Source organism: Parambassis ranga, chromosome 5, assembly GCF_900634625.1.
Source record: "Parambassis ranga chromosome 5, fParRan2.1, whole genome shotgun sequence".
Classification (NCBI taxonomy): Eukaryota; Metazoa; Chordata; class Actinopteri; family Ambassidae; genus Parambassis; species Parambassis ranga.
Window position 1 is genome coordinate 29172508 of NC_041026.1, and position 19199 is coordinate 29191706.

At 38.6% G+C, this 19199-nt stretch overlaps 1 protein-coding gene across 1 annotated transcript; it reads left to right on the forward strand.

Moving 5' to 3' along the window:
* The first annotated feature begins 9623 nt into the window (after positions 1 to 9623).
* Positions 9624 to 17894, forward strand: txnrd3 (thioredoxin reductase 3). Its single transcript, XM_028406290.1, has 16 exons — positions 9624 to 9981; positions 10575 to 10635; positions 11661 to 11770; positions 12560 to 12667; positions 12850 to 12922; positions 13007 to 13126; positions 13228 to 13370; positions 13560 to 13675; positions 14026 to 14251; positions 14344 to 14436; positions 14532 to 14608; positions 15284 to 15440; positions 15579 to 15686; positions 15878 to 15973; positions 16068 to 16202; positions 16829 to 17894. The coding sequence occupies exons 1-16, from the start codon at positions 9865 to 9867 to the stop codon at positions 16889 to 16891; spliced, it is 1803 nt and encodes a 600-aa protein (XP_028262091.1). The 5' UTR covers positions 9624 to 9864; the 3' UTR covers positions 16892 to 17894.
* The last annotated feature ends 1305 nt before the right edge of the window (positions 17895 to 19199 follow it).

Below are 19199 nucleotides of genomic sequence, written 5' to 3' on the forward strand. Positions count from 1 at the left end.
TGGAAATCATGTGCGTAATTGACGTTTACCTGATGATGCGGACCTGATTCAGCACCGTGACGTGGACGATGCTGCTTTCATAGGTGCCTCAGATTTCTCAGTTGAAAAAGTCCAAATAAAAGATGAGCCAACACAACTTGTTTACTATTGTGTTTATACTATTTCACAATCATATTGCTCAATCAGCTTGTTTGTGGTTGAAGCCTAAGAGCACCAATGTGGCTTTTAATTTTTTGATATTCTACATAGGTCTAATAAATAAGTCAGTATGTTCCTGTTAGGCTATTTATGCATGCATGAATCCGACATGTATCCAGTTTAGAACCACATCCTGAAGTGATTCATATCTGAATCAACAAAATCACTTGATCAGATTGAGATGTCTTAATGTAGTGAATGTTTTTGCAAACTTTTTCAAAAATGTTACAGAAACATTCTCTAAAGATTAAAGAGATAAATTTTAGCCTGGTATTATAATTAATAATAATAATTAATAATAATAAATAATTCACAATAACAAATAATAAATACATACAATAAAATAAATAATTTGATATATAAAGAACTTAATATCATTACATGTGTAATTATTTTATATTTTTTGTATATATATATATCTCAGAAGAACAGAGAGAGACTACAGAAAGAAATTGAAAAACTACAAAAAGCTGTAGAGAAATGAGCTTAGAGGAATGTGCTGAAAAATACTGGAAAAGATACCAACGATTAAACAAGAATGAATCTCCTCATTTAAAAGTAAAGCAAAGAGATTTCCAGTGTTTTTCAAATCTGATGTACTATTGTTTTTTACCTGTGATGATGTTAGTCAAATTACAATGGGACAAAAACAAACCATTACAAGAAACAAGATAAAAAAGCAGAAGAGGTTTCTAGTTGACACAGTGAAAAACATGCAAACTGCATAAATATAAAAGACATACATTTAACATAAATCAACAGTACTGTTACTGCAGAGAGTTGAAAAGAAACCTGTCAAAGAGGCAATCATTCACATTGACTTTTCTGAAAACTATACATGTAAATATAGCTCAGAGACAAGCCACACTGCATACAGGTGTTCTGTATATAGGTGAAAAAGAGCCTATTTGTTTTTGTACTGTTTTATCCTCCAAGCACAAAAGTCCTCCAGCTATATGGGAATACATGAACCTGCTGCTGGATCATCTGCAAGCTGCTCATCCACAAGTGTCTATTCTGCATTTTCTCAGTGATGGACCATGCACACAATATAAACAGAAAGGGAATTTATTTCTGTTTAGCACTGAGCTTGCAAGAAGAGGTCTGAAAGGGGGAACGTGGAATTTTTTCGAGGCCAGTCATGGCAAGGGGGCCCCTGATGGTGTTGGGGGACCTTGAAAAGAACAGCAGACAAGATGGTGACCAATGGTCGTGATATACCCGATGCTCATGAGCTATATCAAGCCCTCACAGAAACATCTAAATCATCCACCACCACAGCCTGTGACATCCCGTCACATGGAAATCCAGAGGGATGTATGGAAGTGACTAGCACAGTCACTCTTGTGATCGTTTGGAAGTTTTTCGACAATATCGGTTCTATTCTTTGGGTTTGAACTGATGAAGAAAATTTTTATTCTTGCTATTTTATCAATTAATCATAATTTTTTTATCAGAGTTTCAGACACTATTAATAGGTTTTTGCAATACATTTTTCAATTTTAAATGGCCTACATTTATCTGTCTAAAATGTTTAATGCCAATGTTCTGTGTTGCATAATTAATTTGTTGCTTTGAACTAGAGTTTATTGTTTAGTAATGGTTATTCAAGTAGACTATTTTAATCAAAATAACATAGATACATGAATTTGAATGTTTTTATGATTATTTCCACATTGATACCCATAAGAAATCCACCCCGTCACATGAGTTGCCCCCCCCCCGTCACGTGTGTTACCACTCCGTCACAATGTAATTTTCTTTAAAAAAATGTGAAAGGAGAGTGAAATGCTCTATAAATGAATGTGTCATAATGCTCTCACTTCTTGGACTGTTCAAATAAATGCATTCATTTGTTAATATATAGCGAAATAGTGTTTTTTGTTTAGAAACTGAAGCTCTGGTCATGTCAAAATCAAGACTAAAACTCTTAAAATGAATAAATAATAATTAAATAACAAGACTAAACTTATTAGTATCCTAAAAAAGGACAGTTTACTCATAGGAAAGCATTGATGTTAATGTATTACAAGTCAAATTGTACACAAATTGTCTGTGACAGGGTGGTGCAAGAATGACCCCCAGGTCTGAATTAAAAGGATAATATTAATAAGGATTATATATATGCCTGAGGTTGGAAAACATTTTTCTGAAGGTTTAACATGTCTTTTATAAAGAGGATTTCTAAAAAAAAAACCTCTTAGCCTTGATGAAAATTTTACAAATTGCAAAGTGGAAATGGCACCCGTTTCGTAGAATGACTCATATATATTTTTTTATTTTCTTCCTTGCAACACAGAGCATTGCGGATCCATGCTGCAGACATTGTAGCTGTCCACTGCCACTTAGTGACACTAGTGACTTAATGTCAATCATTAAGCACTGTGTCATCATCCTTGGATGACAGGCACCACACAAACATGACTGCACAATTTACTGTTTACTGTCGTGGGTCACTCCCCATAGATTATATTGTGAAACCTTCAGAGAAACTTACAGTACCTTCAGAGACAAATTCTGCTTACCCTAAACTGCCCCACAACCTCGTGATGTGGTCCATTTATTATGATTGCTATGAATATTTAAATAAAAAATCACTTATAATTTGTGCATAATAATAAATAAATAAATATAAGTAGTGCATAATGTCCATGGAAATCTTGAAGGTTTATGACACTCTGACTGACTTTGAAATACTGACTATGAAATAGCATTCCTCTTTTGAAATAGGATTTTAGTGGAATTAAAATATAACTCAGCAGCTAAAGTGACTCATGATCAGACACCAACCAAACACAACAACAGTATGTAAGTCTTGTGCAACTACTGGCTACAAAAGCACCAAGGATGCATGGGCTGGGGAGAAAAAAAAATTAAATTATTAAATAAAAAATAAAAAACCTAAATAACAATTGCAGCTGACATTCAAGAGAAGCTGCATAAAGAGGTCCATCACCTTCAAATAGAGAATAAAAGATATGTGAACTTTTAGAATTAAAAATATATCAGCATTGGTATATCAGGGCATATCAGGAGTTCATGTGTCTGCGTGCATTTTGTATTTATGAGTCAGACTACTACTAAGGAAAAAGACATTTTTACTATAAGAAGACAAGTTAAAAAAAAAAACATCTTTATATACATGTCAATAAGATAATTTGATTCTAATTTTGATTTTATTAAAGGTGCATACAACTGTTGCTGAAATGCAGTTAATGGGCCAGAGCAACTTTTCCATATCCAGAAGATGGCAGTATTCCAATTTCAAGAGTAGAAGAAGAAGCAGTAGCAGTAGAGGACAGTAAACCTGTTACTTGTCATAGAGTATTGTGACCAACAGATGGCGGTAGAAATCCATCTACTGTCTATATGCCTGAGTCAATACAGTTTTTTCTGATTGCTTAAACACTAACAATGATTCTTATAGCACAATTTCTAAAACTATTAATAGTTTTAACAAAATCACTCACTGAGTTTGCAAAACTAAAAGCAACAACTTCACAGCACTCTTGTTGCTGAACTGTAAACACAACTCACTGCTTTGCACACAACTTCCAAATGATCAACACACTCCTAGTAAAACTACACACATTTATGGCTGGTATTTACACTATTTTGCCAACTGTCTGGCTACACTGTCACATGTGAGAACTGTTTTACATCATTAGTTCACTTTGCAATCAGCATGAGCTCTGTGAATAAGCCACAGGTAAGCTTCAGTGTGGAGAACAATGGAGGGAGAAGAAGACTGAGAAGAGTGAGAATTAGAGGAGGAACATGAGGAAGAGGAGGAGGACGAAGACTAGGACGTGAATTTAGAGGAAGAGGACGAGGAGGTGAAGAGGAAGGAGGAAGGGTAAGAAGAAATAGAATTACTGATGTCATCAGGCTACAATAGTGGATCATGTGATCAACCATGGAATGACCCTGAGGGAAGCTGGACAACGGGTTCAGCCTGAGCCGCTACACTGTAGCAAGCATCATAAGGACATATTGATGAGAATGGGTTAGTACAGTTCCCTCACACTAAGTTTTGTAGGTGTACCATACTCTAATGAGAAAAACAACAATACTGTACATGTAAAACTGAAACTGTTACTCCACAGAATCATAGACATCCAGCATCTGGAAGGAGGCATGCGAGGATATGGACCAGGCATCATGTCAGGCCTGGATACGGCACTCCAGGAGACATGTTCCCCGGTGCCTTGGACTAGAAGACATTGCATGAGATGATGAAATTCTGTGGCCGGACCCAGAGAGACAATGAGACTGATTTTCTCTCTCTCTCTCTCTCTTTCAGTGAAATTGTATGTTTTCTTGTGATTGTTTTGATGTGTGTGAATAAACATTCATACTTGAAATTTGAATCCCTGTGTGTTTATAGAACTATTTATGACAAAGGTTTGACCTCACATGGACATACCTTGTGCACAGAGAAAGCAAAAGCCAGATGTGTTTTCAGTTAATACCATCAGTGTGTAGTTGGCGCATTGTGTGCTTAGTAATATGATGGTTTGTGTTAACTGTGTGGTACAAAAATACATTTTTACAAAGGTTTGAAGAGTTAAGCAAGATGTATTAGCTTTTGCAAGAGATCTACAATGTTTTGCTGATTTGGTGCAAGGTTTTTTTATTTGTGTGTAGAGTTTTGCACAAATAGCCAATAGTTACAGAAATGTGCTTAAGCAATCAGAAAAAACTGTAATGATAGTTACAGTCATGAACATTGCTACAGTATCTGCTGTTTATACTGTTTGTGTTTATAATGTAAACATCATGTAAATATTGTGTTTATAGGCAGACTCTTCTGTTTGTGTCTTTCTATCAGGAAAATTGATAATAATTGTAACATTAGTTTATTACATGTGAGGTCTGTATGTGTGAATGTAGAAACACTTTGTGTTTATATGGATTAATAAGAATAAAAACATACATATTAGATGAGATCAATTCAAATGATCACATCCATTGTCTTAGAAAACACCAACCAGAGCAACAAAGCTCTTTTGCTACACACACCTTATATCCTGTCAGGGGCGGTCCCTGGACGAGCACACACTCATAGTTACATACTTCTTCCCCCAGTTCTGTGCCAGACAGATCAACCTGCTTGTTTTTTTTCCTTTTAAGGTTACACATCCAAATATCTTAAAGCTCATAGGCTGCTGGCCAGGCCTAGGGGCAAAAGGAAAAAGGGAGAGAAAAGGTGGAGGGGACGAACCTGAGTCACAAAGCAAACCCCCCTTTTGAGAGTGATTATATGATGCACAACAAAAACTATTACTGTACTTTACATTTATTTGGTTATGAAAAACAGAAAGTGATGTTTTGTGTGTCAGTGCAGTTATCTACAATTTCACACATTAGAGCTTTATTCAGAGAGTCTCACAGTGATCAGACCTGCAGACTCGCCTCGTTCATCTTCATCATCTAAACTGTGAGTGGTGTACAGACCTCCTCTTTATCTGATGGATCATCTGTCTGAGGATAAATCAGTGCACTTTGATCAGAAATACTGACACATGTTTAGTGGATGTCTCTATATTTTGTACAGGTTATGTTCAATGATAGCTGCACAGTTGTGTTGTAGTTTTGAGCCATCAGGAACAAACACAATGTGTCTATGACACACTGCAGACAAACTTGTGTTCATCATGTGTGTTGCTGTGTACACAAAAAAACACCCCTAACTGGTCATGTGACTTGTCAGAATCAAATGTTGTTAAAATATGAAGGATTATTTCATGACATGTGCAATAAGTTTGATGACTCTTCCCTCATGAGAACTCTACAGTCAACCTGTCTGTGTTATAATAGATACCATATCTATCAATAATTTATTTATTAGTCTGAACGTTTGTTTGTGTACAAAAACTTTGTTACAGTTTTTGTACATAAATTTTTGTAACACAAATATATAGTGCACATCACTGGCATAACACATATAACCAGATTTGGCATAACTGTCTTAATACAAAAAAAATTCAGCTATTAGATACCACTGTAAGTTACTGCTGTATATTTGTGGCACCTCTGGGGGCAGCGATTTACGATTAGCACTAGCTGACACTAGCTTTTAAGAAGTTCACTTTTCACTCCGGTTTGTTGTACTAAGGGGCAGAAGAGGAAGTTCCAAGTTAAAATAAATTTATTACAGTTTTTTCTGATTGCTTAAACACTAACAATGATTCTTATAGCACAATTTCTAAAACTATTAATAGTTTTAACAAAATCACTCACTGAGTTTGCAAAACTAAAAGCCAAAAAACTGCTTTACACTCAATTTGCACTTTTGTAACACACAATTTGCAATTGTATAAATATAATCCACTTCACAGCACTCTTTTTGCTGAACTGTAAACACAACTCACTGCTTTACACACAACTTCCAAATGATCAACACACTCCTAGTCAAACTACACACATTCATGGCTGGTATTTACACTATTTTGCCAACTGTCTGGCTACACTGTCACATGTGAGAACTGTTTTACATCATTAGTTCACTTTGCAATCAGCATGAGATCTGTAAATAAGCCACAGGTAAGCTTCAGTGTGGAGAACAATGGAGGGAGAAGAAGACTGAGAAGAGAGAGAATTAGAGGAGGATGAGGACATGAGGAAGCAGGAGGAAGAGGACGAGGAGGTGAAGAGGAAGGAGGAAGGGTAAGAAGAAATAGAATTACTGATGTCATCGGAGCTACAATAGTGGATCATGTGATCAACCATGGAATGACCCTGAGGGAAGCTGGACAACGGGTTCAGCCTGAGCCGCTACACTGTAGCAAGCATCATAAGGACATATTGATGAGAATGGGTTAGTACAGTTCCCTCACACTAACTTTTGTAGGTGTACCATACTCTAATGAGAAAAACAACAATACTGTACATGTAAAACTGAAACTGTTACTCCACAGAATTACTAGACATCCAGCATCTGGAAGGAGGCATGAGAGGATATGGACCAGGCATCATGTCAGGCCTGGATACGGCACTCCAGGAGACATGTTCCCCGGTGCCTTGGACTAGAAGACATTGCATGAGACGTTGATGAAATTCTGTGGCCAGACCCAGAGAGACAATGAGACTGATTTTCTCTCTCTTTCAGTGAAATTGTATGTTTTCTTGTGTTTGTTTTGATGTGTGTGAATAAACATTCATACTTGAAATTTGAATCCCTGTGTTTATAGAACTATTTATGACAAAGGTTTGACCTCACATGGACAGACCTTGTGCACAGAGAAAGCAAAAGCCAGATGTGTTTTCAGTTAATACCATCAGTGTGTAGTTGGCACATTGTGTGCTTAGTAATATGATGGTTTGTGTTAACTGTGTGGTACAAAAATACCATTTTTACAAAGGTTTGAAGAGTTAAGCAAGATGTATTAGCTTTTGCAAAAGATCTACAATGTTTTGCTGATTTGGTGTAAGGTTTTTTTATTTGTGTGTAGAGTTTTGCACAAATAGCCAATAGTTACAGAAATGTGCTTAAGCAATCAGAAAAAACTGTAAACAAGCTTAAACAATAACCTGTAAATTCCACATTCACACATTAGCCTAAATTTAAACAGGATTACACTAGTCTATTCTGTGGCTGAGCCTAACCGATGAGAGGCAGGTTGTTTGGAGTGAGGAGTATCCCGACAAAAGCAAATCACCTCAGACACACATGAAAAGACAACCACTATATTAAAAATGAACCCAACTCAGGAAAAACTGCACAGAGAGGAGCTGGTGCGCCACCTATATCGCAAGCCATTCATATCACATTTCGCCAATAATTAAAATGCTGTTTTTCACATCGTACGGCGTTTTTTGGAGTTTCACGTCGTTCACTCTTTATCAGCCTATCAGCAGACAAAAGGACGGACCTGAACACCAATACATTACTGATCTCCTTACTCGGATCACTTTGGTCTGAGTCATGCAAAACTTTATTTTTCATTAAAGAAATAAACTGAATTTTGTTAACAATAACATTTGTCCTACTTACTTCTTCTTCTCATACACACAGAAACCACAGAGAAGAAAAAAATATTTATTTACAATTCATGCTGTTATCCTATATGACCAGCAGATGGCATAAGAGACTAAGAAACAGATTAAATACAATAAAATAAATAATATGCATCACTCTGAAACACCCCAAAACAGGGTACATTTTTAGTTAGAACTTCAAACAAAAAAGGTCACTGACTGACAAGTGGACACCAGTGGGTGAGGAATTTGCATGTTATATTTGTTGTAATATTACAATCAGATTAAAAAATCCTGTAGTTGTGTGGACCGAAGAAATCAGGAAATCTGTAATGGGCAGGAAGAGGCCAGGTGAGCCTACTAGGTATAACAATACTTGAAATGATTTAATCATCGTACTAAATGTGTTTTTGTAGAGTTGGACGAGGATTCTGGTAATGAAGGCCCTTCAGTGGCATATGTTCATCAAGGTACACATGCATTAAATTAGCCTTGAATATTTTTTGGAATAAGCTAAAAATATGACAGTTAAATTAATAATAGGCCTACAATTCTAATAGGAATCTGTATTGGTTGTCAATCTCCGATCATGGCTGACAGTGAGGAGCAGCCAACAGTATCTGCAGGCCCAGTGGGATCCAGAGAGAGCAGTAATGTGTTGGCCCTTAATGCTCCAAAGGGACCTGATGGACAACGCCTAACCATTTAACACATTGAAATTCTGTAGACACTGTATTTTGTAGCAGAATTATTTTATGTGTATTGGTTTAATGTGCACTTTATACTGTATATGCATTATGTAGCTTTTAGTACCTCTGTTTTGCAGTATGATGGCATTCTTGATGTTTGACCTTTATATGAAGCTTTACATTTTTTTTTAGAATAAAGAATATATTTTCTAAATATATATTACATTTGTAAAGTGCCTCTTCAGGTATTAATACCTGATAATTGTCTTCAAACACATTAATCGTTATGTCAATTTTAATTAGCCTTCAGTATGTTGTCAAATCATCAAATCTTCACCAAAATGCAAGAAATTAAGCGTTCAGTCCTCTGGTATCCCCCATACCACTGAGCCACTGGTGCCACCCTCGCAAACCCAAGTGCCCCACTAGGGGCACCCCAATGAAAAAGTCTGGACACGCCACTGGGTTTAGCTGTCTTGTAGAGTCGCCTGTAGGCCCCCTCGCACTAATGTTGCCGTCCTCCTGAATGGTAGGACGTTTAAACTTTGTCGTAGATGTGAGTTTCATTCTAAATCATTCGAATACAATAAAGTTTTCCTGGTGATACATTCATGCTCTTTACGCATGTAAACTGTAGACTCTGGGACGCATTTAAGGGTAGGTGCGTTTCGTTGCACGATATTTGCCGTGTGGGCGGGGTTCTTCCGGTTCATACTTACAGGCAATGTAGTGTACGGCGAATGTGGTGACTCGGATCGAGCGTTCCCTAATGCAGCAAGAGAAGAAACGATAACGAGACGTTTGGCGCGGCTGACACTACTGACAGCAGAGGGAGAGGAGCGGAGGTCAGACTTGTGATCCGGCCGCTTTCTTGGTGTTTCCTCTTAGAGATAAAACCGAGAGCGTTGACTTAGAAAGCGTGAGAGTCCGTGCGGCGTTAATATTTTTACCGTTCTTCGAAGCTTGCCCAGCGCAGGCAGACGGAAATACCTGAAAAATGCCTCCCATCGAGAATGACTCCGGGAAGAATGAACTCAAATCTCGGATACAGCAGCTTATCGACTCCAATCAAGTGCTGGTTTTCAGCAAAAGCTATTGTCCGTTTTGCGTGAAGGTAAGGTGTTTTAACGTGTAAGGTCTTTTTCGACGAGTGAGACCCGACTTGTGCCGGTAGGAAACTTCCAGCCTCTCCCGCGAACTTCGCGGGCTCGGTCTAATTGCTGGCTTGTCATTGCTGCTTCGATGCAGCCCAGCAACTGTGGCTACTTAAGACTAAATTCAGAGGTTATTGCTAGCATAATTTCAGTCAAATCAACGAACGTATTTATTCTACATTTTGTAGAACATACATCACAGATGAATAATAAGCCTTGTACGGTCACTTCTGTATCGCCCCAGGTTTTGTCTGAATGTTGTAACACTTAAAAAAGTTAGCTTAAGCAATAAATTATGTAAGCTAACTGCGCACGCAATTAGCTCGACCTCGAGGTAGAAGCAGGTCTGTTTTGTGTCAGTTATGTTTACAGAATGGCATTACACTTTGATAAACACTAAGCTAAACACTGTCCTCTGTAGCCTTAACTTATACCCTGAGGCAGTTAGCTGATGTTGGATATGTTAGGTCATATAGCAAAGTAGTATATATGGACCGTGTATAGACAATGATAACGAAACTAATATGTCTCTTCCACGTTTGTGTCTTTGTAGGTGAAAGACTTGTTCAAAGAGCTGAAAGTCGAGTGTAATGTGGTGGAGTTGGATCTTATAGGTAAGATAAAATGACATTTGCATATTACTTAGAGATAATAAATGTAAATGTTTTATTTGAAAGTACTTTCAAGTTTTGTCTGTGTTCAACTTCAGACCATATTTGCTTTTTACTCTGTAAATAAATGATGTAGAATAGTGTTTAGACAGTCCATCAAGTATAGATAGCAGTTTTGTTCATTAAGAATATGTGCTCATTTTAGATGCTAACAACACATTTACTACAAGAACAAGACATGAATGTCAAAGTTATGCAGTGCTTAAAAAATGATTTGGTATTTTTGTTTAAGTTTGAATCCACCCCACACTCTCGGATTGCAACAGTGCATGTAGTTTGGATGTTGTGTCAGCCCAGTCTGTGCTATGTAGTCTTCCTTTAGAACAGCACCAAATGTGCTGAGTCACTCTCTGAAGATGGCCTCCTGCCTTGCCTCTGTAAACTCCAGTTACTCTGCTTTGTCTTGCTCCTTTGTCTGTCACAGAGTCCAATGTTATCTTGATGGTGACATTTAGGGACTCTGGTAATGAATCAGTTTGCCATTACCAAGTATATGATTGTTCATGCAGTAAAAATAGCTACACTACTGTTCATATATGTATAAAATATTATAGTTTCAGGTAAGGAGATTTCTTATCTAGCAACAATAGAACATGTGCTACATGGTAGTACTATTTTTGAGAAATCTGCCTTCCAGAAAACAGTATTGTTGTGTTTATAAAGTAACTGTGATTGCAGCAGTGAGGCTTTGTTAACATACATAACAACATTTAAGCTGGCTATTCAAGCTCTCTATCAGTATCAGACACTGATGCAATAGATTAGATACTTTTTTTAATCCCAAGTGAAATTCAAGCATCCAGTAGCACATACATTGCAGCTTAGTACTGAAACATTACAGGTCGGTACTGAATAACAAACATAGTGGAAGAAGAAACACTTGAATGCAATCATATGCTTCCTGTTTTTATTTATTAACATTTTGTTTACATAAGTGCTGTTCCATTAAATCATTTTTTTCTCTTCAGAGGATGGGACAAACTACCAGGAGATGCTGCTTGAAATGACTGGACAGAAAACCGTTCCTAATGTCTTCATCAACAAGACGCACCTTGGTGGCTGTGACAAAACAATGCAGGTAAGAAACGGATGTCCTCAGTGCATCTTAACAGGTGGATCAAATTGTTCTTCTTATACCAAGCTTGACTAAGTGATGTGTATCTCTTTCTTTCTTACATCATGGATGAACCTAATTTGGTATATCCATACTATATTTTTATACTTTTAATTTGCTTGCATTGATTTGTTGATGAATAGTTGCAAAGCCTGCGCTGATTTACATCTTGTTTATATCTTAGCAGTAGCATGCGTCACTGACACCTGATGCTGTCTTGACCGATGTACCTTTCATGTGTTTCTGTGTTAGTAGTAACATTTCTGTAGTAGTCACATACAGCAAGTAAAATGTCTTGCCTAAATGTGTCCACCTAAGGTTTCACATCGATGGCACCCTTTATCAAATTCCGTTTTTTTTATTGATAAAAGATGAATAGTCAAATCTGCAAAACTTCTTGTACCCTAATACTATTTGGCATGGGCACAGTTGTTTCTTTCTCAGTTCGCTTGTGCTTAATATGGTTTGGTATGGTTTCCGTAGGTTTTACCACTCATTTGAAATACATTTAGTGGCTATGTGATTGCATTGTATACATTATTTGTGCTGTTATTAATACTTGATTGCTAAAAAAATCAGTGTTTTACAAAAATACTCCTATGTTATATTGTAGTTGTTATCCTCCAGTTGTTTGGTTGAATTGACATGTTGACTGACATTTTGATGTCATGTTGAAGGCATTTCAGCAGGAATAATATCATGTGACTGAAATTCATTCTCACTTTATAACATTGTTTTGATATTTTCCACCAGGCCCATAAAGATGGCAGCCTGCAGCAGCTCCTGAATGGAGACAGCGAAGCCTATGACTACGACCTGATCGTCATTGGGGGAGGCTCTGGAGGCCTGGCCTGCTCAAAGGTGACAAGACTAACTGCAACACATTGAGCATTATCTGCTAAGATGTTGTTGTTCAATTTAGTGGTTGGCAAATTGTCAAAGAATCAATGCGAAACTGAGGCTTATGTTGTAATGCTGAAACACGGAACAGTTACAAGTGGTGTGAACTACAAATGTAGTATTAATGTTGGTTTTGTCAACAGGAATCTGCCATTTTGGGGAAGAAGGTCATGGTACTAGACTATGTTGTACCAACACCAAAAGGAACCACCTGGGGTAAGACACTTCCTTTTATGACACCTAGTGAGGAACACATTACGCAGTGCTCGTTTGAATCTAACTGACTGCTGTGGTTATTAGGCCTCGGTGGGACTTGCGTGAATGTGGGCTGCATTCCCAAGAAGCTGATGCACCAAACAGCTTTGCTGGGCACAGCCATGCAGGACGCACGCAAGTTCGGTTGGGAGTTTGAGGAGACAGGTGAGTGTTCAGAGTTGACCGAGGCAACGTCACACCAGTTTGCAGTGACTTTTCAAGAGTCATGTTGTTTTTTTTTTTTAACCCTCTCTGTCTGCCTTCAGTGAAACATAACTGGGACACGATGAAGACTGCTGTGAACAACTACATTGGCTCACTGAACTGGGGCTATAGGGTGGCACTGAGAGACAAGAATGTCAACTATGTCAATGCCTATGCAGAATTTATTGAACCACACAAAATCAAGGTGAATGGCTACTATATAAAGGAATATTGAGTAAACATAGAGATTTTTAACTTAAATTCCTGTCACTATGCTTTTCAGTGTTTTAAATGGCATCTAGCCTCTTGTACGAACCAAGCCTTAATCTAATACCTGAAATTAAAAAAAAAATGTTTTTCTGTGAGAATGAATGATTTTTCTATTTTCTGACAGGCGACGAACAAACGTGGGAAGGAGACATTTTACACAGCAGCCAAGTTTGTCTTAGCTACTGGAGAAAGGCCACGCTACCTGGGCATCCCTGGAGACAAGGAGTACTGCATCACCAGGTAAGTACATTACACCAAGCGTGTTCAGCAGATGCCTGAAAAGCTGTCTCTTGCCCCAACATGTCATGATGTAGTGTGGAAAATCATGAACACACCCTAGCAGGTGGCCTTGTGTCAGGGCACCTACTAATTTCATTAATCTCCCAGTTGTCTGAATGTTATGTAATTCTCAGGTGTGTTTGGTGATTATGCTGCACTATGAATTGCCTTGTGTATGAATGGTGTTATATAAATAAAGCTTGCCTTGCCTTGCCTTGCTTGCCTTGAGCAATGGCGTTTTGCTCCTCACGTATTTCTATACTTTTCTATATGCACTATAACAGCAGTCCACCCTGTCCTTTGTCCCACAGTGATGACCTCTTCTCATTGTCCTACTGCCCGGGGAAGACCCTGGTGATTGGGGCATCGTACGTTGCACTTGAGTGCGGCGGCTTCCTGGCTGGCCTGGGGCTGGATGTCACCGTTATGGTGCGGTCCATCCTGTTGAGGGGCTTCGACCAGGACATGGCTAACCGTGCAGGAGAGCACATGGAGGAACATGGCGTCAAGTTCCTCCGCCAATATGTCCCTGTAAAGGTAAGATGTCCCAGCATTGTACAAGCTTAGTTGTCACACCGTTTTGTTTCTTCCAAGAAAGCTGAACATTTTTCTTTCTTTCTCTGCACCAGATTGAAGAGCTGGAGCCAGGTACTCCAGGCAGGCTTAAGGTCACAGCCAAGTCCACAGAAACTGATGAGATCATCGAGGGGGAGTACAACACTGTATGTAATCTATTATTAGCTCATTCTTCCTGTCACTGTTATCTTTCATATTTTTTTTAAATGGTTACATAAACTTCCTTTTCTTTGTCCTTAAGGTGTTGGTAGCGATCGGCCGAGATGCATGCACAGACAAGATTGGCTTGGACAAGGCGGGTGTGAAAGTCAACCCCAAGTAGGTTCAGTAGCTATGGATGTTCATCCCATTACGTGGGGAACTATGCCTTTAAGACTTGCAGTACAGTCACGGTGATTCAGCAGTTTGCCCCATGGCTCTCTGCAGAGGCGAGTGTGCTGGGGGATTTGATAGGGAGAAAGAAGGGGTGACTTGTTGGTAAGCTGAGAAGGCGGCTGTACTCGATACCATCAAGGTTGTAATGAAAGAAAAATCTTTTATCTAGATTTAGTGTTTTCTTCCAGGCCTCATTATGTTGCATTGGCACTTGAATTTAATTACGGGTGTTAATCTGTTAATCAATACATTTTCTGTTTACCCTCTTACTATTTTGAAGTTTGCATCCTTATACATCTTGTTCTTATTGGCTAATAATTAAATCTGATAATTTAAGCATGGAAATTTGCAGGCTTCATTTTTTGAGGATTGCTATTGTTTTGTGAATGACTGAACAGTTCAGCCTGTTAGGCCAGCAGGGATTAAGACGGCATGAGGCCAGCTTAAAAAAGCACTCTGAGTCATATGCTCCAGTCTCATGACCATAGCAATATTCAGATGAAGGAGAGACACAGCCTGAAGTTTTACAATGAACATAATTTGAGCAGTTTCAAGTTAGATAAAAATGTCAATTTAATTTACAAAAGTTTTATTTTTTTTATCTGTACCATCGTCTAGGAATGGAAAAATTCCAGTGAATGACGAAGAGCAGACCAATGTGCCCCACATCTACGCCATTGGTGACATTCTGGAAGGCAAGTGGGAGCTGACACCTGTAGCCATACAGGCCGGGAAGTTGCTGGCACGACGCCTCTATGGGGGATCAACGCTCAAGGTATAATGCCTATATGAACCTGTAACTCACCAAAAATGTTACATTTGTATGATTACTGAACCTCCTACACAAGTCATATCTGGAATAATCAGATCTTCTGAATTTCTCCCAGTAAACATGTATTATTGCGTTATGCAGTGTGACTACATCAATGTCCCCACCACTGTTTTCACCCCGCTGGAGTATGGCGCCTGCGGTCTGTCAGAGGAGAAAGCCATTGAGCTGTACGGGCAAGAAAACATCGAGGTAACACACCTGAATAATTCATGACAGATTTGGTTCAGCTGACTGAGCATTGTGGCATTATTGTGTAATACTGCATTTGAATAGTACATGTTTTCCTTTTACTGATGAAAACACAGTTTGTTTGATTTTGTATGTTGAGCTTTAGAATAAAGTAAAAACATGGTAGACTGAAGTCTTATGTCTATGTTCAGGTGTATCACAGTCTGTTCTGGCCTCTGGAGTTCACTGTGCCCGGCAGGGACAACAACAAATGCTATTCCAAGCTCATCTGTAGCAAACTGGACAATGTAAGCCTACAACTAATTCTACACTACTGTGTTTATATTGAGGTCTTAGCAAGTCGGCATTTTTTTTTTTTTTTTATGACTGATGCCTCTGCAGGAACGAGTCATCGGATTCCACTATCTGGGTCCAAATGCTGGAGAGGTGACGCAGGGCTTCGGTGCAGCCATGAAATGTGGTGCCACCAAAGAGCAGCTGGATGGAACCATTGGCATTCACCCAACTTGTGCTGAGGTAAGAGTATATACTACTACTACTACAAGTGAGCACTACTACTACAACTAGTTGGTGGGGAAAAAAAGTGCTATGGAGCAGTGCGTACAGTGTAGCCACCTATAGCAGACACTTCCCAAACAGGAAATAACCAATTGCAGTTTGACAAAATACCTTTTCCCTGGCAAACTGCACAACACAAGCTTTGTGCTAAGTGTCTTTCCAAAACATTTATCAGTTTGTTTACTTACTTTAATTCATCATAAACTGGAAGATTTGTAACCATGTTTCATATATCTGAGATCTGTGACTGAATAAATGGTTTCTAAGATGTGCAGTGACACATGCTGTGTATTAATGAGCTTATTTAAAGAGCAGCATTACTCATTCATTATGTTAATGTCCTGTGGTGCTAATTGCAGTGCATTTATCTGCTCAGGTTCCTCTTGTTTGATGTTTTTTTTTTTTTTTTTTTTTTTTTTTAACATGATTTGCATATCAATTTGGTGACCCACATATCTTCATCTGGAATTCACACAGAGTACTAAATGCAACCTTATTATGTCCTTTGAAGTTTAATATTCTACATTAATGTTTATGGATCTGTAAGTTTTGTAGTCTTTAAGTGAGTCCCCTCTACCTTTCAGGTCTTTACCACTTTGGATGTGACCAAGAGGTCCGGTGGAGACATCACTCAGGCCGGCTGCTGAGGTTAAACCCTGCTCGTTTAGCAGGCTGCTCTCACATTAGACTCCACTAACCAAACCCCTTTCATCTTAGTTCCCAGTCAAACCTTAAAGCTCAGTCTCATCTCCAGACACACAGTTTACAGGGCAGTTGTTTCTCAGGACAAATCTGACATCTTGGCCAGCATCTGAATCCGTGTGTGCACTCTTTAGGATTTCTGGGAGCATAGAGGTGACTGGAACAGGCCAGGGAATGTGTGAATCTCTGGCTGAGGGAGTTTGAATGAGGGCAGCCTGCTGAACAGCGGGGTTACTCTGCTGATACTTCCACTTGGCTCCACCAGTGTGTCCTTCTCAGAGGAGCTCCAGCACATACCATTTGTGTGTGTTCGGGCTGTTTGTGACATCCTGACCCGTAACCTGAAATACTAAGGTGGGTTAGGATCGATATTCGTCTGCAGAAGCACCTGATGGTGGCCTAAACCCTTCGTCCAACCCCCAACTTCAAACACCCCCCCCACCCCACTCCTGTTTGTGGGGCATGTTCAAGCTGAAATCAACAGGTATAAATTGACAAACCCAGGGTGTGAAGTGCGGCTCTGGTGCCTTCATCATTCCACACATTCTTTTTACAAGGTCTTTAAGAAGAGCTTGAGATGTATATTTGTCATTGTCAATATTTATCTATACTATATGAAGGCAGCATTTTCTGCCTCAAGGTGAACTTTCTCTACCAATCCACAGAGCCTGCAAACATTCACCTTTCAAAAACATTTTGAAACTCTTGAATGAAAAATGATCCTGATTGTTGTGTCTTTGCTCAGTTTTTACTCAGTAATTTAATGCTTGTTTGTTGCATCTTGCTGTTTGCATTTGCATTATGTGTATGTAAAAGATATATTCAATCTTCTAGAAGAAGACTGACTGACTGCTGTCAGGGAGGTTGGTCATCTGTATAAATGACTTGTTTGTCGAACCACTGTAGACCAATTCTGTTGAAATTTAATAAAGGATATATTCAGTGTCAGTGTGGTGCATACACTTTCTCGTGTTATAATTAAATTTATATGTGTGTGTTTTTAATATCCATACAGTTATACTTAAACCACCTATTTATCACTTGAGTAAATACAAGAATAAATAATCCATTCAGTCCATTTTATACCAATGACAACACTGAGACACTGAGACTGGTTCACCTGAAGGACAAAACTCCCAGAGAGAAACACAGCAATGTGATATATGCAGTCCAGTGCAGTGAGGAATGCTCTGATCTGTTCATTGGAGAAACTAAACAACCACTCCACAGAAGAATGGCTCAGCACAGGAGAGCCACCTCCTCAGGACAAGACTCAGCTGTTCACCTCCACCTCAAAGACAAAGGACACTCCTTTGAGGACAATGTTCACATCTTGGACAGAGAGGACAGATAGTTTGGAAGAGTAGTCAAGAAAGCCATCTATGTTAAGCTGGAAAAACACTGGTATACACACAGAGGAGTTAACGGTCCACTCAGTGACTGCAAGGTGTCCAGGTCCTGTGTCTGTAAAACAAGCCCAAATCATCAGACCTCCACCAATGTGCTGACAGTGTGTATGAGGTGTTTCTGCTGAAATGCTGTGTTTGGTTTTCAGCAGACATGGTGGTGAGCGTTAAGACCAAACAACTCCACTTTGGTCTCATCTGTCCACAGGACAGTAACAAATAATAATAAAACATGCATGGTGACATAAGCAACTATTATTATGAAATTGTTATGTGTATTTAAAAAACTTTATGTCATGGTGACATTTTTTCCAGTTATACTTATTCTGTTACCTACCCTTTATATGACATTGCCTATTTATAAAAACAAGTGCAATGATGAATGTTAAGAAACATTTTTAACTTATGAGTTAATACATTCTTAATTGCAACTCCCGTTTCTCATAATACATCTTTACCAACATACTACTGGATAAAATGTATTACAGTTTTGCTTGTTTTTTGATTTCACAGAAGTGAAATCAGCCTGTCCAGTTAGGATCAACACTGATTGTGAATCAGTTTCAGCTGCTGTTGTGCAAATGGAACAGACAACAGGTGGAAACGAGAGGCAGTTATCAAGACAACCCCTATAAAGGAGAGGTTCTGCAGGTAGCTCACCATAAAAGGTTTTTTCAGAAGGTCAAAAAGGTTGAAGTTTGTTGCAAAACTGTAATACATTTTATCCAGTAGTATGTTGGTAAAGATGTATTATGAGAAACGGGAGTTGCAATTAAGAATGTATTAACTCATAAGTTAAAAATGTTTCTTAACATTCATCATTGCACTTGTTTTTATAAATAGGCAA

Bases quoted from the DNA above. Each gene is read 5' to 3' on its own strand.
- txnrd3 (XM_028406290.1), top strand. From the start codon at position 9,865: ATGCCTCCCATCGAGAATGACTCCGGGAAGAATGAACTCAAATCTCGG. The intron at 14,252-14,343 runs GTAAGATGTCCC...TCTCTGCACCAG, and splicing joins GCCAATATGTCCCTGTAAAG to ATTGAAGAGCTGGAGCCAGG. The intron at 15,687-15,877 runs GTAACACACCTG...GTCTATGTTCAG, and splicing joins ACGGGCAAGAAAACATCGAG to GTGTATCACAGTCTGTTCTG.